Source organism: Thermobia domestica, chromosome 2 (genome assembly GCF_964235325.1).
Source record: "Thermobia domestica chromosome 2, izTheDome1.hap1.1, whole genome shotgun sequence".
Classification (NCBI taxonomy): Eukaryota; Metazoa; Arthropoda; class Insecta; order Zygentoma; family Lepismatidae; genus Thermobia; species Thermobia domestica.
The window spans coordinates 117221791-117245998 of NC_137455.1; the positions used below are offsets into that span (position 1 = coordinate 117221791).

Below are 24208 nucleotides of genomic sequence, written 5' to 3' on the forward strand. Positions count from 1 at the left end.
TTTTGTTCATAAGTTATATGAAAATGATAAACGTGTCTGGGAATATTACTTTTACAATCATCTGCGAAGATGGGTGTGCTTCTCTTAGTAATTTCGAAATAAAAGGCCAGTTGCTTTTACTTTTTTTTTTTCTTTCTTTCGTAATCGTGTTCAACTTGGTTTATTCGTTCCAAAGTTATTGCCAAAAGAACTTATCCAAGACGAAGTGTACTTTTGCTATTGGCAATGGCAGCTCTTGAGGGAAGTCACATCGGAGAAAAAAAATACAATTTTATTGCTACAGGCTTAAAGTAAATACATACACCTAACGTCTTCCGTTGTTATACTTACCTGTATCATATGACTGTAGTAAGTTTATAGAAGGTTGCTAAAATTGTAATTTTTACTGATGTGACTTCGTTCAAGATCCCCACTGGTTATTGACTGTGTGTGAGAGAAGATATATTATTTTCACGAATATTTTTATTGTTGCTGTAGCGCTCATTATACGTGACTGACTTAGACGTTATATAAGTACAAATAAACAAGACAACGTAATCGTTCTCCTAAAATCTTAACGTGCTTTTTATTCAATATATTTGTAACACATATAATTTTAGCCAATTTTCTAGTTGGTACTGAACGTATGTAGGGTAATGGCAGTAAATATCGAACACCCTTTAATTATCAAGCACCTTGGTCATTTCATTAAAAAATAATAATAATACAGAAAACGTTGCGCACTATCGGAAATTTGTGAACACACCCTTCCAAATCTCGCCTTATGAAAACAATAGGTTGATATGTTTCGATATTAGCGAACGCGGGAACGTTTTCTAGTCTGTAGTTTTGGCTGAAGATTGCAGAAATCACTATATTTTTTTGTAAGGTGCAACACCGCAGTAACATTTTTTTTTTCTTTCTTGTGTGATGGTGTAGTCATAAAGTATCCTTTTAATGATGCGATGTGTTAATATCAGTGTGTGTAAATTAATTTGTTATAATGTTATTTTTCAGCTATCATCTTATTTGAACCGAAAAGAAAATAAAGTTCGATATTTGAGACCCATTTTATAATATCGAAATGCCGTTCGATAAAAGAGGTTCCTTGAAGGAAAAGTGTTCTTTTGTATCGAATATTATTGTAATTGGAAGGACTATTCATGATTTAAATATTAATTTAACTAAGTTGTTGATATCGTTTGCACTGAATACAGCATTTTGCACTGAATTTTAAAGTTTCACCTTGTATCTAATAGTTCATGGGTTCAAGCCGTTATAAAAAATATTTACCTTTTTAGTAGTTTCGTGATAGAGAGCCTATCTAATCGAGGTCTTAACTTCGTGCTGATCGCATTATTTCAGACTTTTGTCCTCGGGCTGTCCTCGTCCTCAATGTATAGGTTAGTAAACACTGTAGAAGTTAACCATAAAAAAGATTTTTTTTAACATTTCTTGTCGAGTTTCCTTAACTACAGCTCAGAACTTGACAATGGGCAAAATTAGTAACCCCAACAAGGATGGAGTCCCCAAAACAGAACCAAGCCTGTAAAAATAAATTGAAACGATGCCAGTATTAGCTATTTGCCTTGACTGAAGCTGTTCAGCAGGTGAGGTGCGGTATGATGTCCCAAAGGAAGGCATTGAAATCCTTCCAGTTTCCTCGACAACTTTCAATGATAAGTTATCTGGGCTTCACAAGATTGAGATTGCTCTTGGTCCGAAGCCACTCCTGAGCCCACAAGAAGAAGACGGAATTTCTGAATGGATCATGAACATGGTAAAGAGAAGATTTCCGTTGAAGAAAAGTAATTTACTGGACATTGTTCAGCAAATTTTAGTTTTTAGGAAGGAGCACACCGTTCAAGCATGGACGACCAGGGAAAACTTGGTTCAGGTGTTTTATGGGACGATACCTTGCATGGCTCAGAAGAAGGCTGAAACTATTAGCAAGGGCAGGGCTGCGGTTTAGGAGGAGAGAATACGCGGCTGGTTTGCTGATCTTTCTAGCTATCTTGATTCTGAGGGATTAAGTGCAATTATGAAAGACCCAAGAAGGATCCTCAACGCAGCTGAAACAAACTTTCTCTTCCACAAGGTTTCTGGAAAGTACCTTAGTGTGAGAGAACAGCTTGAAATTACAGTAACATCTAAAGAAAAAATTGCATAACAGAGTACTCGGCAATTTCTGTGCTGACGGGCGTTGCACCCCAACCATAATCGTCTACAGCAACATACGACTTCAGCACATTATGAAGAATAGTGTACCTGAGCCATGGATCAACGAGAAAACAAACTGCCGGAATGAAGACTATAACATTTTTATTTACCTCCAACGGTTTAGGTCGTGGCTAGAGACAGAGAAAATCACACTTTCTGTTATTCTCTTTCTTGATGGGCACAGGAGTTATCTATCACTCCAGGTCAATGAATATTGTCACGATCATAAAATACTGTTGTATTGTGTTTTACCCAACGCAACTCATCTTCTGCAACGAGCAGACGTAGGCGTATTTTTACGCTTGAAACGAACATTGAAGAATGTTCTTTAGGACGAGAAAATCAAAACTCTCGGAGCATCCGTAATGAAAGGTAAATTTTACACTTCTGTTGAAGGAAGTTTGAGATGATGTAAAATCAGAAATTGTGAAAAGCGCATTTCGTAAGTGTGTTCTTTATCCATTGAGTCCTGCTGCTGTGGACTATAGAAAGTGTGTTTTCAATATTTTGAAAACCACAGCAAAAGAGTGACCAGAATACCCCTTCATCTTCTTCTACAACTGTTCCCTACTCTTCATCAGAAAATGAAGTTCGTGTTTGATGATCTGGAAGAATTCCTGCCTTCTCGTGTTCTTAATATGTTTCGTGACAAACTAAAATGTGATGAAGAGGAACAGAGTGATGGTGATCCAAATTTGGATGCTTATTAGAAAAGTGTTAAAACCCGATACAGTGCGAGACATGAAAACTATTGGCTGATCAAAACTAAACAAGTGGTTCAAGCTCAGAAGAAGAAAACGAAGAGCAAGAAAGTGATAATCGTGAATTCACATGGAATAATGAAGGCTTAAAGGTGTACGCACCTTCATCCAAGAAGGATCTTCCAGGTACCGTCATTTCAAAAAGTGGAATAAAAATTCGCATGCCAAAATTACTGCATCAAGATGAGATCGCTTCGGAATTAGCATGTTCGCCTTCCTCAAGTAGTAGTGATGATTCTTTCAAGGAGTTTCTCAAAATTCCTGAAGCTCTGGAGAAACCATCAATTTAGGTTGAAGAAAACGCATGCAATATCTTCCGAGGAATACCGGAAGAATCGAAGAAAAGGAAACACGATAAAAAAGATTAACGTAAGGTGCTCCTTTCTGTGCTGAAGAGTGGCGATATGAAACAAATATTTTGTAGCAAAAGAACATTTTAATATGTATTTCTCTTTGCATTTGCTATCTTAGTTTATATTTTTGAATTATTGCAGTGTGTCTACAATGTTACTATATCCATATAACCCTTAAAATGAACTTGTTTAAAAATAAAATATTGTGTTCGATATTTAAGCCTCGCTGTTCAATATATAAAACATCCCGTTCGATAATTAAAATCTTATTGTTCGATATATAGCACAACCCGTTCGGTACAAGAATTAATAAAACTTTCCTATTAAAATGTACCTCAAATTTCAAAATTCTTAATTATAATTGTCATAATAGGCTGGTTTCAACCAATAAATAACACCATTAAAGTTTTATCGCTCATATAGGTGCCTGTTCCTCACTGATAAAAAATATTGATTAAATATTCATACTAATGCGCTTAAGTGTTCGATATATAGTACCATAACCCTAATTATTCATATCAAATTTCACGAACACTCTTCATTTGTAGACTAATTCATTTCGCAGCTGTAGTATTACGGCATCATTACAGAAGGTTAGCTTCATTGTGACTAATGTAAGCTTGATCTAAATCAGTATTGACCAAAGTACTCAAATAGAGTGCAACGTCCAGTATTAATTCATTGCCTTTATGCCTTACTCATTAAGAGCAATAACTTTACATTATTAGACAGTGTTGCATCAAAGAGTGGTAATTTCTTAATAGTGTATGGGACATTACAGGCTAGGTTTTAGTTACAAAACTGATTATACTTCTCTGTTCTGTTTAAGAAGATTTATTTAGAAAAAAGGACAAGGGAAGTACGTGAACCTTAAAATATTTTATACGCCATTTTCTGTTTGAAAAGATAAATGGAAAAATATATTGATAAAACTTCATGATGATTTTTCCAGAGAAAAACAAACATTGAGTTTAATATATCTTGTTTTGTCACGAAAAATTTGACTAGTGAGATCTGCAAGACAGCTACCAGGTGAAGTAGTTCTTGCCAAATTTCTGAACTAAAACTCTGTAGCATTTCAGTGCAAAAATTCTTATGGGCCTGATAATTATACAGGGTGAGGGATAAGTCGAGTAACACCCCTGTAGCACACGAACGGCTTGACGTCACACTGGGTTCATGGTATATGTTGTTCTGGTGGGTAATGGACTATATTACACGATATGGTTGCCATAGCGACCATCTTGGATCCAAGTTTGGATTTTTAAATGTGAAGGGGGACGTGGGTTATCATTTGACACGAGCTCGATCTCAGGGAAACAGTGGTTGCCATGGCGACCATCTTGGATCCAAGTTTGGATTTTTAAATGTGAAGGGGGACGTGGGTTATCATTTGACACGAGCTCGATCTCAGGGAAACAGTGGTTGCCATGGCGACCATCTTGGATCCAAGTTTGGATTTTTAAATGTGAAGGGGGACGTGGGTTATCATTTGACACGAGCTCGATCTCAGGGAAACAGTGGTTGCCATGGCGACCATCTTGGATCCAAGTTTGGATTTTTAAATGTGAAGGGGGACGTGGGTTATCATTTGACACGAGCTCGATCTCAGGGAAACAGTGGTTGCCATGGCGACCATCTTGGATCCAAGTTTGGATTTTTAAATATGAAGGGGGACGTGGGTTATCATTTAACACGAGCTCGATCTCAGGGAAACAGTGGTGCAGTCCATTTTTACCTACCGTTATTGGTTAAGAAATTACGGAGTCACAAAGGGTGAAAATTTGGATGTGCTCTATGTGCTGTCCTTCTTGAGCAAGATACTACAAGGCGCCTCTGGCAATCCGCATGGACTCGCAACAGCATGCCCGGGTCGACGGTTCACAACATTGCAGAGTTCGCTGCATCAGATGGTGGATATCACGGATGGGTTCTTGATAAACCAGGTTCTTCAGATGGCCCCAGAGGAAGAAGTCTAGCAGTGTAAGATCTGGGGATCGTGGTGGCCACTGTATCGGTCACCGCCGCCCTATCCAATGTCTCGGAAATTATCTTTCGAGCCATTGGCGTGAAAATAAGGCAAAGTGAGGTGGAGCCCCGTCTTGCTGGAAAAAGGATGGGAAATCACTTCCTCATTCAAGAGAGCAGGGAACACATCATCCTCGAGCAGATCACGATATTTCTCACCAGTCAAGGTGCCGTGGATGAAGTACGGTCCAATAATTCGCGTCCCCCAGATCCCACACTACACCATCACCTTTTCCCCCACCACCTCTATTGTTGACGCCAATCTGGGCATGTGTCACTTCAGTATATTTGATTTTGTTCATTGACTTATCCGCGGACGAAAAATAATGCCTCATTGGAAAGAACACGTTGTGGGAACATGGGATCCTCCTCACATCTTTCTATGGCCCATTCAACAAACTACACTCGCCTGTCTGGATCATGCTCTTTTAACCACTGCTGGAGTTTGTTTGTATGGGTGCCACTTGTTCACCTGCAATGCCCGTAGCACTGATCGCTGACTGATTCCTGTTATGGATACCACACGACGAGAACTTCGGTTTGGGCTTTTCACAACAGCAGCCAACACTTCTGTTGCGTTGTGGTCGGCAATAACGGTGGGCGTCCAAATCGATGCTTATCGTGCACCAAGCCCGCTTCATAAAACTACTTCAACATCTTAAACACTGCAACGTGTGAGATGTTATCCCTCTCTGGGTGGAATGCATTAAACTCAGCCGCAATCACTCTGGCAGATCGTCCACTATTCTTCACGATCTCGATTCGTTCTGGGATTGTTAGCGACATCTTACATCACCTGGAATAACAGAGAAAAACGTGCTGTAATGCTAAGTTTTTATCCTTTGTGACGCAATAACTTCTTAATCAATAAAGGTAGGTGAAAATGGACTGCACCACTGTTTCCCTGAGATTGAGCTCGTGTCGAGTGGTACCCCATATGCCCCCCTTTCACATTTAAAAATCCAAAGTTGGATACAAGATGGCCGCCAGGGAAACCATGTCGTGCAACATGGTCCATTACCCACCCGAACAACATATATCATAAACCAAGTGTGAACATCAAGCCGTTCGTGTGCTACAGGAGTGTTAACCGACTTATGCCTCACTTTATACATTATCATTGCTATATTTATATGGCTTTTTCGAGCTCAGAACTTGTTCTATTGGACTTCAAGTAGCTCTTGATTCGGGTGTGATGCTGGGTCATCATTAGAAAGTTTCTCCTCCGCAAACCAAATTCTCCACGAGTGCTGTTAAAATTCGAATAATTTATTATTCCAATAACAGCAGAAAAATTATTCGAATAATTGAAGCGAGCGTTAATGAACCTTCTACTATTCAACTTGACTGGCATTTGTGTGTGTCCCTTCATCTGTTCCACGATAACGCTCATTAACTTATCTGATTTTGATAAAATTTGGTATTGCCTTCCTCTCACTTGCAGAAATAACCCTATTGTTTGAGGTTGCAGTCCCTTCAGAATAAGGGAGTAAAATCCAACCCATGTAGAAAGTTTACACATTTAATTTGTGTTTAGCGTCCCGTTTAGTAGTGAGGAGGCTATATGAGACGTGGATCTACAGTTTTAACGTAGAGTCCGAACAACATAAGTTTACACATGTATGTGCGAGACGAGTTTCCAACCTAGTCCACGAAAAAAAAAAAAAAAATCTATATTTTCTTATGGTACTTGGAAGATGCTCACGTCTTAGGATTAAAATCAGTCGAGTATAAAACTGGTTTTCAAAAATATGTCCGATGATCATTTTCGTTAGGGAACTTCCCACTCACCCCTTCTGGTAAGTTAAAATCTGTAAAGAATTAAAGTAGTAGATATACCTTCGTAGCCTCCCCCACTCCAGATTTCTTTTAAGAGATCCATGATAGGTTTTCCTAAATTCATTCAGTTTTAATACATATAATACGCATTTTCTTTCACTCCTGTTTTGCCGTAATCCCCAGTGCTTGGAATAAAAATCGGTCAAAAATGAGCGTGAATTCACTTTCCTCATGTGGGATGGATTACTTCTTCCCCCACTTCCAAGTAAAAAGATATGTTCCACAATCATTTCCATTACAACTGTTCAATTGTGGTGTAACATATATATTTTCTTTAAGGCTTCACAATCATTTACTCTACGTAGAGCTGTTATTAGCCCCTTCCCCCATTCTTTTTAGAGTTCCACCATAAATAAAACTCATTCGGTTTTTGACAAAATATATATATATATATATATATATATATATATATATATATATATATATATATATATATATATATATATATATATAAATAAATTAATTAATTAATTAAAAATATTAGATTTTCATGGAATATAGCGTATACTTTTTGAGGCTTCACAGTCATGTCCACTACTTGGATTTAAAATCAGTCGAGAACGAGAGTATCCTTCTCCGTCCCAAGATAAAATAATATGCTCTATGTTACCTTTCGTAAATATTATTCGATTTTTACTCAATATCATGTGTGTGTATTTTGAGGTGTTCATATAATTCCTACTCTTGCAGTTGAAAACCAAATATTAGGACTCATTTACCCCCTCCCCTCCCCACGAAGATTTAAATAAAAATTCCATAATAATTTTTGTAAATGATAAAATTTAGTCAAATATGGTTTATTTCTTTTCTAAGTGTTTCTAATTACCTCAGTTATTTGCAGTTGAAATGGACCAATAATAATGGAGCACGTTCTCCCAATTTTATATAACATTATTTCCGGTGGGTGCACTCGGTCGAAAAAGTGTAAAAAGCTATTCAAGGCCAGCCATCTTGAATGAGGTTTTCCTAGATTTTCTTCATTCACACCAGGCAAATGTCGGAATGGTACCTGACTTATAGATCCCAGGCCGCGTCCTTTCCTTTTCCCGGATGGTATGCTCGTTGAGGGACGTCATCCCTCATACATGACGGGCTAAATGGCCTTAGATGCCGAAAACCCAGAAATCTAAATCCTAAATCCTGTATTTAACATATTTTCCTTAATATTTATTAAAACACTCAGATTGTTATAGAACGCTGTGTGTTTTGTTGGATATTAGAGACTTACTTCTACAGGGTTAGAATTAGAAGGAAAATCGCTCGCTTCAACAATGTAGAGCATGAGTAGTTTTAGCAACAAAATCTTACAGCAGCCAACAATTCGACTACACTTTTTCTGATCTAAATTAAAATTGATACAAGAAAAAGTTCTGTTTGTGTCGAAAATGCAATAGATAAAATGTAAATGTATTTAGTAGTGAAATGTTTGATCTGTGTTGATTTTTTTATAAATTGGTATAAGAAATGTATATTTTTCCCATTGTAGGGAGTGCTTAGGTGAAGCTCATGCACCATGTGGGTGTGATCAGTGGCTCGAATGGCAGCAAAAAATATCAGAGGTGAAACCTGAAGAACTTCGTTCTTCATGCATCGAAACCGAAGATGCAGCTAATTGTCTTTGGCTCGTTACCAATTCTAAACCTTGCCCGAATTGCAAGTCTCCTATTCAAAAAAATGAAGGATGTAACCATATGAAGTGTTCCAAGGTAAATAATATAATCATATTTAGACCGTTATATCAGAATTAAATAATTTGATAGAGTATTTTTTTCTTTGTGATTGTTTTAAGGTGATCATTTCATAATCTTGAATTGCCTTAGTATTGCTTGACAACGATGTTAAATATGAATTAGAATACTTCAACGTATACATGATATTTAGAATACTGTGTGTCATATATACAGGAAGCTAAACATACCATATCACATTGCTAAAGCTCGTCTATTTGAAAGTTTAGTATGTTTTTAAATATGTTTAGCAGAATAAAATGAGATAAATCTTAGTAAAGTGATGAAGTGAAATACGATGCTCTAATTCGTTATAAATGTTTCTTCATTTTGCTTCTAGAACACTACTTACCAGCAAATAGTGAAAACATTATTGCGCAACATCAAACAAGATACTTCTATAAGTCTTTTCCCTAATGCTTCATTATATATGATGGGTAAGAAGTAGGAAGAAAATATAGTAATTGATAAGTTTGGCACTATTTTGGAATATTCATGTATATACGCCAATAGGCCACATATACAGCAAATGTACTTTTCTTTTTAGTGCAAGTTTGATTTTTGTTGGGTGTGTCTCGAGAGCTGGAAGAAACATAGTTCTGCGACCGGTGGCTATTTTAGATGCAATAGGTTCGAAGCTGTACATAAAGCAGATGAGAAACAAGGTCTTCTAATAAGTGAGGTATGGTTCATTGAATAATAAGTGCATGATATTAGTATCATAATTGCTAAAGCAATGGAGAGCAGTAAAATCGAACTTGTAAAACTTACTTCGTTAGCTTTTCAAATTCACATAAAAACTTAGAAAGCTATTGAGGTAATCTATAAGAAGTCTATTTTACAAGAAATACATACAACACTCAGAGCATTGACAAATATTCAAAAATTAAAGGTTAATATATCTCATAAACTATATTGTGTACTGTCCTCTCGCCAATGTTATAATGAAAGCCTTGATACAATATGTCACTATCAGTTTTACCAAAATAAATGGCGTGTTATGAGCCTATTATTGTTGCCCATGAATTACATATTTTTTACCGTCATAAAAATTTATTTTTGTCGATTTTCTTGAACTACGCTTAAGAATTTACCGTTATGCATGTAATTTTGTTCAGCTCATACCGTCTCATCTTTGAACTTTATTATTATTATTTCATGCCATTTCATTGTATGGCAATAGTATTGCAGAAAATTTCTTATAATCTGCAGCTATCATTAGTATAAATATGTAGAAGTTACATGCAAATAGTATATGGGTATTGATATAGTTCGTCATTATGTTTTATTATTATTATTATTATTTGTGTTAGCAGTAAAACAAGAAGAACAGAATGTTTTATTTCTGATGTAGCGCAACATACAAAAGTATAACAGCTCTCATGATATTAAAAGCTACAGTTTTATTTAAAATAAATAACAATATAAAAATATGGTGACGAGCCGTTTCTTATGGGGGGGAAAAATTACGCAATAAATTTGGACTTTGTCAATTTCACGTAACTGAGACGTAATTATAGATTCCGTTTCTGTATGTATGAAACATGTTGTTGATTAAAATCTAGCAGCTTTAATGCCAGATAGCAAGGCCGGCTCCAGAATAACAGCAGTTTCTTTTGACGATCTCTCAGTGTGAATATTGGTTTTAAATTAACCTGATCTATTTACAATCGATGTACATTCTACCTATAGTTGCTGTCCTTCCTATTTGCTGAAGATGCATAAACGTTTTGTTTTCTTATTTTGGATTCGGAACGTCTGTTTTTAATGGAAAATTAAATGATAAGTGCAGAAAGATTTTTATAGTTGTGTAATTTTGATATTTTAGCGATAATAATAATACCTAGCTAATGAAGGTATTAGTCTAGCTTGCTAGATAAAAAAAAGCAAAAAAACGTAAATACAAATATATCTTGAATCCTAAAAAAGTTCGAAGTACGATTCAAGGCATTTGTAGATAAAACATAATACCAAATAGATTTATTTTATCAACATGGTTTCATGCACATTGATAATGCATGAAAACAAAATGAAACATTCACTAATAAATTACACTAAAAGAAATTCTTGTTAGCTTAAGTATAAGGAATAATTAAAACATGCAGAAAAAAAAATAATTTTGCTGGTAGCTCAGTGGCAAAACAACTGCTCAATAAACGGTAGTTTCTTTTTTTTTTTTTTTTTTTTTTTTTTTTTTTTTCGAACTTGTCTGTGACATTAGAAGTGAGTACTTATCATTTGCTTCCGATGGATGGATTTAGCCATTTGATTTGTCGTGTACTAAACAAATTGTTTTACCCTATTTTCAGGCAACTCTAAGAAACCAGCAAATGCAAGAATTAAATCGCTTCCTTCATTACTACACACGCTTCAAAAATCATGAAAATAGTCAAAAGCTTGAAGAACCTCTTCTTAATGCTGTGAGACATAAGATGGAAGTTCTTGCATCATCTTTGGTCCAAGGTCAGCAAGGAGAAGGTATGTTCATTTAAAGCTGTCCCATTTAATTTCAGATTTGTTTTTCGTAGTATTTGTCATATATTTATATATGAAATTAAAAGTATATCTTGTTTGATCATACCGTTCGTAATATAAATAAACCATTTGGGGCTATTTCTCAAAGTTATTAGTCTTCTAATATGTTTTTTACAAATGGGAAAACATCGTGAAGCAGAAATACTAGAATAATAGTAAAATTCATTTCTAAATATTAATGATAAAACCTCTAATTTGTCATGATTTTATGGTATAAGCAAGTGTAAAATGTTTGATTTTGAAAAGTTTCACATTAGCACAAGGGTGAGAAGGGATAAGGTCAGGATTCGTTTATGACATCGGTTTAATGTCACCAAGCTCCTGCATTTGTGTTGCATTTTTCGAGCCGTGTGTGGTTTTGCGTAATCCTGTTACAGCGGGGCGCGCTTTCGGCTCACCAATGTAGTATATTTTTGGTGTATAACAGCATACATCCACTCCAACTGTTCGGAATAAAGGCCTACATTGATGATACGACCGTTACAAACTAACTCAAAAGTGAATTACGTTGGGCAAGGTGACTTAGTGGTAGAGCACTTATTTCTGGTCCGTGGAGTCCCTGGTTGGATCTCAAATCAAGTAAGTTCGTTGTGGACAATCCATGGGTTTTCCCGGGTATTCCCGTTTCCTCCCACATTTTCATTCCGCCGATTCTGCCATCATCGTTCATTTGTTTTAACATATTCGTGGGACGTTAAACTGAAAGATTTAATTTCATTAATCTCTTAAGTTCCAACGACACATACATCATGACTTTATACTCGAAACTGTAACGTTCCTCTTTGAGCGTTACATTTTCTCAAAGAGATTATTTGTGGAAATGTTTAATCAGCTCTTAGTTAATGTTATTTCTTTCTATATTTTCTCAATTCTCGACTCTCGTGAAGGATTCAAGATGGTCGACAATTGGACCAGTGTGTGTAGCTATAGCATGCTACTTTTCTTTATATGTCTTTGTTTTGCGTTGAGCGGCCTTTGAGAATAGCTCTGACTGTTCGAAATAATTTTAAATTTCGTGTTTCGTTTAAACAGAGAGATTAATTATAAACGTAAGTATATAAATGTTTACATAGATAATTTTTATTTCCACTCAGTCATATATACATTATTATTAAAGTTGTCGTTTCCATTCTACGCTCTGATGCGCTGTATGGAGCGACCAATCAGGAGCGAGCAGGCCGTGGAGCGTGCCCCCCCTTTGACTTAGCTTCTTTGTAATAGCAAACATGGCGGAGGTGTAGTGAGAAGCATAATTTGTCCATGTCTTTGGACATAAAATTTCCTACGAATTATGCAGTAAACGATTGTCCTTTTTATTATCAATGCCCTCTTAAGCATCGCTGTGGTCAAACAGTATGTTGGAGGAATGAATATGCGGTGAATTAAAAGGGATTCATCTAAAACTTGCTCAGCGTGTGTGTGTCTGACGTATTGCTGGGATTGGCGCAATACTCGTTAATCACTGTTGTGATGAGAGTTGAAGTCCAGTGATCCTTTCAAGTTTGTCTTTAGCACTACATTCAATTGGGTGTAGCCTCGTCTTTCAACGTAGTGACTTTGTGTCGTCAGATTTCTTAATAAGGGACTCCGTCCCGTGTTACTGGTTTTTGGTCACACCTGCTTCTGTGGGATTAATGCTCCTGGACTGCGGTTACTGTTGCGAACACAAGTGTTGTAGTAGCCTTGCAGCAAACTTCTGTCTACCTGGTGAAAGTAGTGGTGGAATGTGCTTACTTAGCATAAACTAAGGAGATGTCACCCTTTGGTCAATCTGTGCCGAAGTTATGGTTATGATTGCTGTATGGTGAGATGTTGGAGAAGTCGTCAGGACCGGGTGTCACGCTGGGACATTGTCTCACAATGTTTCTGCAGTGTTCCTACTCGTGAAGAGAGAGTAAGGTTTGATGAGCTTTGGTAACTGTTCCCCAGGTAATTATGTCTACTATTCTTTATTCCGTCTCGTGAAGAAACTGATATCGTCCAGGAAGTTGTGAAAGAAATTTGTCCACCGTTTATAATCCGTCCAAATCGTTTCCGATCACAATATCTAACGTCATATTAATATTTTCGTGTGTTCCTTCTATTGATACAGATCGTTTATAAACAAGCAATAATATACATTCAATAATTTTTGGGTTTTCAGTGCATTTATATTATCTGCGTCAGTTCACGATGTCTATAATATTGTCTAAAATGAGTCTCGTCAGTAACATGTCCGAGTAAACGAAAGTGAGTCTCTATCCAGTAAGTCGAATCATACGCCGGCGGGGTAGTCTGATATCAACACCGTTTCTTTCTTGCTTTGAATAAATCATTTCCTAGAGTTGTTTAGATGTATAACGTATTACTCGCTACCATCTAGCTCATGTTCGTCTAGTAGCGGGTATTCCGTATTGTCTATTAATATCCATATATATATATATATATATATATATATATATATATATATATATATATATATAGTTTACAACCCAAGTATTAAGTCGCCACACTACAAAATTTGTGTTAAATCCTCGAGTTGTCTTCATGTCATGTTTTAGCTATAATGTTGCTCACTAGTTCAGTGAGGCGCGCTAAGACGGTGGGTGTACGATACCGCTCGTACTTCAATGCGAAAGTGTCAGGAGTTGAGTCTAATTTCACTGGCTGGTCTTGTATTCCCCGTAATGTTCTACAGTGTGTATTGTTATTACCGCCGCTGTTAATTTTAAATTATGTTGAGGGAAATGTCCTCTTAACAGTTGGATGCGGACAAAGTGGAGATGTTATGTACTTAAAGGGGGAAGGTCAATCGACACAGCCGTAGGTCTACTCTCTCTCTGCAATGAGATGTTTACGAGCAGTAATGTAATTGGTAAATTTCCTTTTTCTTTTTTTTTTTTTTTTTTTTGGTGAAGTAGCCTACCGAGGATTTTGTGCTAATGTTTAGTTAAATTGTAAACAACTCTTTCACTGTTATTACAGTACTGTTTAACTTCTACTGTTACTCATCTTTGAGTTGTGTTGGCATTAAAGGTTTAAAAATTTTAAACGGAATACATATAATTTTTTTATTTGAATCTAGCTATCCATGATCATAAATGTTAATGAGAGTCTAGTATTATACGTTATTACAAGGAAAGTTAAATAAACAGAGTTGCAAGATATATGGTGTTGTCCTGAATGATTTTTTTTTTCTCTCTATCTCTTCTTCCGCAACATCGACGATGCCATTAGTGTACAAGAATCTGGAGTTAAGTAGCGTTGTGTTTACTGGTCTATAATTACAGCGTAAGAAAGGAATAATATCGGCGACCCAAATTTTTATTTCTTTCCTTTCCCTTTCCCTTAACGTCGGCTACGGATACGTCTTAAGATAAATAGTTTTTTTTTTTTTCTTTCCAAGCTGGCTTCCCGTAGCCTAGGATGTTTCGTCTCAAGCTGGTGGTACCAGCCATAGAATCGAACTAGCGTAAATAGCGCTTTTCAAGTTTGGCGTACACAGCCAGAATTCTAATTACTGTAAAATTGTTTCGCCTCAAAACAGACCTATTTCACAACCGGTTATGAAACTTAATTCGTGCTCATCATTGTTTTTGCACATGTAGATTTCGGAGAACACACTCACTTTTCGTCACATGTGACAATCCGTTTCAGCAAATGCATATCACACGGATTTTGCAGCAGTTCTCGGCACATATCTATCTGAGCTGGGGTCAATTCATATGGTATAATGCAGCAGCTCCTGATAGTTTTCCTGAATTCATGAAAGTGGCGCACTACAATGGACTGGAACATGCCGACTTCTCTTGCTTTAACAATCGTCTTGTGCTGGTGGATAGATTTTCCTCAATGACGTGTCGTATTACCTAAGAATCTGTGTTACCCTGAGGTGGCTGAAGCTTGACTGATCTTTGATATTTTTACATCTTGCACGAAGTTTCTGGAATCAGCGAGTTGCTGTGTTGTATTAGTTTTACTACACCATCCTATTCTTCGTAACAAATGCTTTGGGTTGCTGCCTCAGCGTTCGAACTCATACAGTAACAGGTAACGTATCGGACGCTGAGCGCTGATCGCCACTGCCACTGAAAACTGTCTGAAGATATTGACGGAGTGGCGGCCTCCATATTAAATAGTTCTCTTTCTACACTACCTCTTGGCCAGTTTGATGGGCCAACCACGGCATACACACGTACCTGCTGTTCGGGTTATGGAAATATTGCAAGATTTACGACTGACGCTTGCATTATAAAGGTAGTAGTTTCTGAGAAATACGCCCCTGGGCACTCTTCCTTTCCCATAATTACTTTTCTCCAGTCTTTACCATTTGAGATTTGTGATGAGGATAGGATTGACTGAAATTATGAATTTTCTTTTTAGAATTATCCAAGTAAGTCTGCCTTGTTATTTCATAAATACTGTCAGAGGTTAGGAAATGAAACACAGACACAGTGTTAACGATATATTGATATTCCTTTGCAAGATTATACATGGAAACCTGGAGCATGAAAAGCACCAATCAGTTTTCAAAATGTCCAACTTGAGCCTGGATATATATGCTCGGAGCGGGCAAGCCATTCGTCAATGGAATTACAATGTTAATAAAAGGTGGCGGGTTGCCTTGAACAGGACTCGCTTTAGGAACTCGTCTTGCAAACCATTGACTGAAGCACTGACCACAGTTTGTAGTCAAACGCGTTCTAATCCGGGCTGTTAAAGGAACAATCTGATGTGAAGATGAAGTTTGGGACGTTGACCCGTAGACACTCCTGTGTTGATAGTTTCTTGTGCGCAGGAGCAGAATCTTGTTGGATGGGCTACTGTTGGTTGGGAAACATATTAGTAGGTTCCAGTTGTGATTTGGTACACTGTAGCCAATGTCTTCACCCCTCGTTCACAAAAATGGTGCCGTGTTGTGCCGTTGAAGTTCACACTCTACCACACCATGACTGATACTGAGTGATGCAACTTTTCACTCTGGAAACATGTCCAGGAGCTTCTACTGATGAAGATGCGTGCACACGGCCATTTTCAGCGTTTAAGGGACTGCTCAACTGTGGACAGTTTCTCGTTGGAAAAGAGAATTGTCCTGGGACCATTCCTGCGTAAATATTGATGAGACGTTTAACTTATCACTCTCTCCAGCGTAATGTATCAGTCAGGGAGTGGCCAGTACATTGAAGGTCACTCCTAAGTCTCATGTCCTGATTGAGAACTCGTGACATGGTTGGTCTCGAAATTGACATCTCTCGAGATATTACTGATTGAGCCCTAACGAGATTGTCCCCAATCCTTGCAGCTACGGCTTTAACTATGCGTGGTGTCCTCACTGTGCGCGGCCTGCCACTATGCTACCGGTCATTGACACTTTCTGCTTCATTGTAACACTGGATGGTGCGGTAGACAAATCGTTCACTGAGTTGCAGGAATTTCAGGGTGGCAAAGATCCGTGGTGGTGGCATGTTCGCCTTGTGTAACGCTATGGCTGCAACACGATTCTTGTAGTCGCCCCACTACATCGTTACACGTTCCCACTACCACGCGTCTCATCGTATAATGAAAAGCTCAGTGACCTACTTCACCTACGATACTTTGATGGCAGCACTCACTGATACCCAGCATGGTCAAACGGCAGTCTAAATCTCTATTTATTAAATAACTAGGTATATACTAGTGGAAACATATTTAAGAATACACAATAAGAATTCATGGATCTGATCCAAAGTTGGTACACAACAAAAAGGTGATGATACAATAGCAATTATTGTAACATGGCGCTAATTGTTCAGACAAATAGACAGACGCACAGATGCTGATTGTTTGATATACAGATCTTGGTGTACGTGGACGATGGTGAAAGTGAAACGTCATCCCACCATCTGCATACATACTCGATAGGACCAGGTTTGGATATGTATCAAAACAAGATAGAAGACGTATGCCGAATAAATCACGTTGGGTTTCCCTGGTGGTATGGAAACGTGAGTTATCTTGCTGGAATGTGGAATACTGTAAAGTCTCTAGATTAGGTCGAAGAACAAGATTGACATCATGTATATACGACGCACTAAACCAGAGATGAAGACCTGAGATGAGTAAGATGTGTAGCTTGTTGCCCCCATACCGTAATGTCAGGTGTAAGTCTTGCATATCAAGTGTCGTCACACGCTGTATAATTTCGTTCACCTACACATTTACATAACACGAATACGGCCATCGTTACGTCCAAGATAGGAACTACTCTCATGATCCTCCATTCGCTTCCTCACTGCAATCTCCTCCAACATCACTGTTACATCACTGACACGTTTCGATCCACGCAAACGTCAATTCTGCAGTTTCTCGAAATCCTACTATATGGCTACGGTGCTTTTTAATGGACTTTCTCTTGCATTGTAGAGACATGTACCACTATACTCGTGGTTGTCCGACGACGTTCCAACTGCTACCAACATGCCTCCCCCCCCCCCCACACACACATTTTATGTATCAATCTCATTGGAATCGGACCGATGTGTATTTGGTGTGCTTAAAATGCATTTCCAGTAGTAAATTTTATATCTATTGAAATGTATCGGTACATTTCGTTTAAAAAACATGTGTTTCAATGGAGAGCTTTCACTTCTAGTACGATGGATCCTGTAGTTCCTTTCCAGAGCTTGTAAACACATCGTGTCGCTGGGTTTTCTCGCAGTTCTCACTTTTCCTCGTATACCACCAATTGTTTCATAATCATTCATTTTCATTAATAATCTATTTTCTTTAGTATTGGTGATATAATCAGAGATGTTAAACTGAAGATTTAATTCCCATTCTATTATTTATAAATCCTTCTACTTCTGGACTTTTGTTTTTGGAGGGGAGGGGAGCTGGATAGTAAAAATTGATACTTTTTATTAAAACACTATACCTCCTAACACTGGAATTTCTATCCTGAGTGAGCAATTTAACTTGTACATTTAAAAATTCAACGTTAAAATCCTTTGAAACACAAAACGTATGTGGTCTGCCGTGGTTATCATTTGATCCAGCATCCATCCCATGTATGATTCAGGAAGCTTTCTTCTAGGTAAACTCTATACTTTTCACATTATTGGCGATAAAGTTGCTTAAAAAAATAAATAAATAAATAAATCGGCTGTGTTAGCAGGTTTCTGGTCAACAATAAAGACTACAAACATTTGTGGAAACTACTAGAACTTGGACTGTTATTCTTTCATGAAAATACAATGATCAAAAGGTTTTCAATTAAATTTCCACTGGTTGAACCATGATGAGTTACGGGTATCAGAAAGCATTGAACATGTACAAATGGATCATTCATATGAAATATGCAAGTATAAATTACCAACAATACTCGCAATATGAGACTTAAATAAGCACGACAACAGATAGCTGAGAAGAGCAAATTGGATGACAATTGTAAAACTAGAAATAACAGAGAATACACCTGAAAAATGGAAATGGAAGCACTTGTCGTTAATATAAAAATGAATGAAACCGAGAAGTCTTTCTTATCTTAATTTTCAAAAACTTCCTCCGAAAGCACTGTAGCGTGAAAGTATTACGTGAGTATTTTGTGAAAGATCCGTGTTTATGTGCACTTCCTAGTAAACATTGTTAGCGTTTTTACATTTTTGCGAGGATTTTTTTTTTTTTAAATCTTACTGAAATACACACAGAAATGAATTAGATTGGCGGACACAAACAACCTCGTTGTTGACGTCACCATTAAATCCGCAGTAAATTAAATAAACAAAAATTAGAAACGAGCGTAGAGAACATAAAAAAAAGAAAAAAAGAAAATTAAATTCTTTATCTCGCAAGTGCTCCATTAAGTGTTAATAATGAAACACCAATTATTTCGATGGCTAAACGGATGTACTTCAACGGAACAGTGAACGATATGTGAAAGTTTCAAAAGATAAGTTGTTTTCTACTCTTAAAGACATCAGTCCAATCGTTAAAATTTAATGCTCTTGTATGTTTGTAATTAATTTTGGTACTATACAGGGTGGGCCATTTTAATTAATCCACGGAAATATCTGAAAAATGATAAAACATAGAAGAAACGTTTGAAGTACACGTTATATATTGCTAAGGGGGAAAACCATTTCCGCCAAAAGTACCCCTCCCCACCCCCCGGAAATGGGGGTAACGGGGGGTAACTTTGAAATGTCAAATGGGAACATGGGTCGAGTAATACCTCGTTCGAAAGGTCTTGGAAAACTAAGTAACGCTGTACCAAAATTTGTTTCATATGGAGCACCAGTTTCAAAATGGCCGCCATGATATAGTTCGGAAACTCCAGTAGCCGTAGTATGAAAACCATGGGAGGTAAATGAATGGAACAAAATTGAAATACGTAAATATCATAGGCATGTCGAATGATGTGACCCCTGCGATCCCAGCGGCTTCCCTGAAGGGATCTTGTGAGCTAACTTCAAAGTTTCAATGTCCGACCGGACAACGGTTCGGGCGTACGCTTGACCTACCCAATGCTGTTTGGAAGGCAGACTTCAGGGATAGAGAATTAGTGCACTCAGTTAATGCGGATGGCCACAGTCAAGAGCGCCCATAAGGGGGGCAAGGGGGGCTGTCGCCCCCTAGAGGAAATTGTGCTTCGGAATATCGAAAACTCAATAGAATTTTTAGAATAGCTACAGCAAAATTTGAAACTATATTTGAAATGTCGCTTTTTCTTGCCTCCCTTGGAAACCACAACATGGGCGCCCTTGGCCACAGTTACATTTTGATTAACTATTAGCACTCATGTCGTATTGTGAGCTTGAGGGACGAAACAGTGTGTACGTATATCCCCGAAATGCTTTCCGAATAACCAGCACGCATTGCATAAAAGTTTCTGTGGCGACGGAGATTAGCAAATTCACACGTTTGTAAGTTCCAGCAACTGCATTATTCGACAACTTCTTTCGTATAACGTTCCTTCTGTTTTCGCATCAAATCATACTTAGCCATACAGATATGCGTTACCATTCAAATAAAATTTCACCTTTTTTTAGTCACTACAGCGTCATCCTTACAAACAAATGTTTCAACCATACCATACCTATTTGTAAGGTAGCCTTAATTTGCGAATTAAAGTAGAGTTCTCATTTGAACTTTCACTGTTACTTTCCACCCCGCTCACATACAGAGCACAGGAAAAGATTATTTTGCAGGACTTGGATATCTCTCTATACATTATGGCAATTTTACTCTAACATTTTTATCTCTGTTGTATCATTCTCGAGCCTTGGAAGGCCTTCGTGGTTTTCCTATTTAATTTTGGTTATTTTCATTTATCTCTACCCGTATTTATACTATGGGCACTAGACGTTTTCTTAGACACATTCACCATGTCTTGGCGATCATTTTGAAAACGGTGTCTCATGTCGAAAATATTCTTACAGAAGCTGTTTGATATTCATTTGTCTATGTAACATGATGTTACTCGCTTCAAGTTGCTATTTGAAATTTTCAAGTTGGCCCCGGATACCTTTCAGTGGAGTCACCCCGACAACACCTCTCGATGTGCCTTACGTCAGTTACCTACTCCAGTTTTTCTTCTGTTGATTTATCTCCAATCGCTTTCATACTACGGATACTAAACCTTTTCTCTGACACTGATACTATGTTTCGGCGGCCTTTTGAGAACACTGCCATTTCACCTCAATCGTTTACTCCTGCAAGATGTTTGATTTTGCAAGATTTATTGAACGAGGTACCACTCGACTCATGTTACTATTTGAAATCTTGAAGTTAGCCCCCAAGACCCCTTCAGGGAGGCCACTGGGATCACAGGGACCACACCATTCGATATGCCCTTGATATTTACGTATTTCAATTTTGTTCCATTCATTTACCTCCCATGGTTTTCATACTACGGCTACTGGAGTTTCCGAACTATATCATGGCGGCCATTTTGAAACTGGTGCTCCATATGAAACAAATTTTGGTACAGCGTTACTTAGTTTTCCAAGACCTTTCGAACGAGGAATTACTCGACCCATGTTCCCATTTGACATTTCAAAGTTACCTCCCGTTACCCCCAGGGGTACTTTTGGCGGAAATGGTTTTCCCCCTTAGCAATATATAATGTTTACTTCAAACATTTCTTCTATGTTTTATCATTTTTCAGATATTTCCGTGGATTAATTAAAATGGCCCACCCTGTATATAACTATGTTACTGAGTTTTTTCCCAAATTTCTAATATCAAGATGTCATTACGTACAAAATATGAATACTTTCACCATTTATTTGTAATCATCATGGTGCAAGCGGTCCCGGGTTCAGTTCTCTGTGGGGACATTCGGTTGGAAATGTGTAAAAGCGTTTTCAGGTAAGCCTTCCTAAACGAAGTTTTTCGTGGGTTTTCTCATTCACATTAGACAAATGACGCATTGGTACCTAACGTAAAGGTCTCAGACTGACTTCTCCACTTCCCCAGGTAGTGTGATCACCGAGGGATGTCATCCCTCATACGTGATGGCTTCAAATGGCCATAAATGCCGATAGCCGAGAAATATAATTCCCAATTTATAATTAGTGTAGCTACTCAGTCTCTTTGTGGACAAGGAACAATTTCAGTAATTTTATATACAGTAGCATTTGCCTTTAGTGTACAAGGAATAGTTTCCTATTCTTTGATCATAAGGAGATTTTTGAATAATAATAGTGATTACAAGGTTTGAATACATAAAAAAAAAAAATAAAAAAATAAAAAAAAATGCGTATAATCTTTTAGTTCTAATAAATGTCCAATAAGTGTTAAACCACATCATTTTTTTTCAAGATGTACGGAACTAATTACTAGTATTTTGTTTATTTCAGAATCTGCTGAGAAAGGAACCAAATTTGTTGAAGAAGGCGTCAGGGAATTGCTGAAAGCTAGAAGGGTTCTTTGTGGATCATATGTGTATGGGTATTATTTAGAAGATAATGGCTATAACAAAACTATCTTCGAATTTATGCAGGTATTTTTTTTATTTTATTTTATTTTTATTTTTTTATTTTTTTTTATCATGTTCTACAGTATTGAAGTAAATTTAGTGTTTTCAGTTCAATTGAAGGATGGATTTTTAAAATGCTCTTGTTTGTGTTCGATTTTAATTCTAAATTCCACCCTCTATATAACTACGTTACGGAAGATTTTCACACAAGGTAAATATCGTACATATAAATATTCTGCTCAATTTTAAAACTTAGACTAGAAGTTGATCAACTCGAGAACAAGTTTATCAGATGTGTAAATTTTTTGTTTTCTGACAGCTCATTTAACGTACAGGAATTTGCATGATCAAGACACTTTTTTTTTCTGTTTAGTGTGTATATGTACAGTAAAGTATTCCTTACTGTGTTCAATCATGACAAATTAAGAATTAGATTTAACAGAATAGTTAAGCGGACTCCAGTTAGCGAAATATTATTTAACTCGATATAGTTACAATGCAACTGAACCTTAAGTTAGTATTACTTGATTTACTTGTTTTGACTAAATACTTTGCATTTGTTTTTCTATAGAACGAATTGGAAGAAGTGACTGAAAAGCTATCCGAAATGATTGCGAGGCCATATCTACGCACACCCCGAAGCGTCATTATTCAGACAACCGCCTTGGCTCGACGAAAGAGACATGAATTTGTACGAGCAGTATCCAAAGGCCTAATTCCTCCTGAGACACCTCCAGCTCTCCGAAAAGCTCGCAAGAAGAAAATCCCTGGCTTGATGGGAATGGACCCAGTTGATGATGTAAGTTTAAAAGCATCAGTCTTGGACCTACTTTTTAACTTTTCTAATTCCAGAAATATATTCTTCATTACTCTGCAGGTACTATTTCGTAAAATACTATGTAGTGATGTATTATATATTATTAAGAAATATTGCAGCTTAAAATCAGCTGCAACATAACTCTCTTTGAAATTCATTAACCAAAACCCATCGAAGTGGGGAATGAATATATATATATATATATATATATATATATATATATATATATATATATATAGCCGGTTTACTACTCTGTGTCATAGGCGATTCAGGTTGTAGTCTGTGTCTTCGTACCGTGTGTGGGGGTTTTCTCGGGGTTCTCCCGTTTCCTCCCACTTTCTCCATTCCACTATTTCATTCATTACTCATCATCACCGTCTCCTTTAGCCTAACCAGCATATCCGTGGGACGTAAAACTCAAAGATTTTCTATGTCTTCGTATTACTTCTAGATTGAAAGTAGGAAAACAGGATAGGGGATTGGCAAACTCGTGATTTTTATTAAATAGTGCTATTTCAAGTACTATTATATACGAAGAACGATCTGTAAAACTTTCTTTATACGTTACGGTATCTTACGATGCAATGTGATATATTGAAAACCATTTTTCTTCAACCCCATTACTGCTCCAAAACGGTATTACAGAAACTAGCAAAAGCCAATTGATATTTAGTTGTATAATATAGTTTACAAATAAAAATACTTACTTTCTCGGCTAACATTAATAAATTTACTTCGAATGAAATACGTGTCCTTTGTTCCAAATTTCGCAAATGACATTGTATTTGTGAATAAATCACTTTTGCGTTTATGCTATTGTTTTGATATACGACTTAATCGGGAAGATGAAACATACTTTCCAAGATGTAAGTTTGGTACACCATCCTACTTAATATGACAAATGGGGGCACGGTGGCTCAGTGGTAGAGCGTACATCTGTGGTGTCCCTGGTTCGATCCCAGCTTGCACCAAATGGGCTTTGTGGTAGACAAACACTGTGTTCGTGGGTTTTC

General features: G+C 37.1%; 1 protein-coding gene across 5 annotated transcripts in view; it reads left to right on the forward strand.

Moving 5' to 3' along the window:
* Nucleotides 1-24208, forward strand: part of LOC145674929 (ankyrin repeat and IBR domain-containing protein 1-like) — a 124356-nt gene that overhangs the window by 73790 nt on the left and 26358 nt on the right. For all 5 annotated transcript variants that reach the window (XM_081745187.1, XM_081745201.1, XM_081745195.1 and 2 more), the window contains 5 exons: nt 8667-8886; nt 9455-9589; nt 11217-11385; nt 22260-22402; nt 22950-23177. In XM_081745187.1, coding sequence (XP_081601313.1) covers nt 8667-8886; nt 9455-9589; nt 11217-11385; nt 22260-22402; nt 22950-23177 — 895 coding nt within the window. The remainder of the gene's footprint in view (nt 1-8666; nt 8887-9454; nt 9590-11216; nt 11386-22259; nt 22403-22949; nt 23178-24208) is intronic.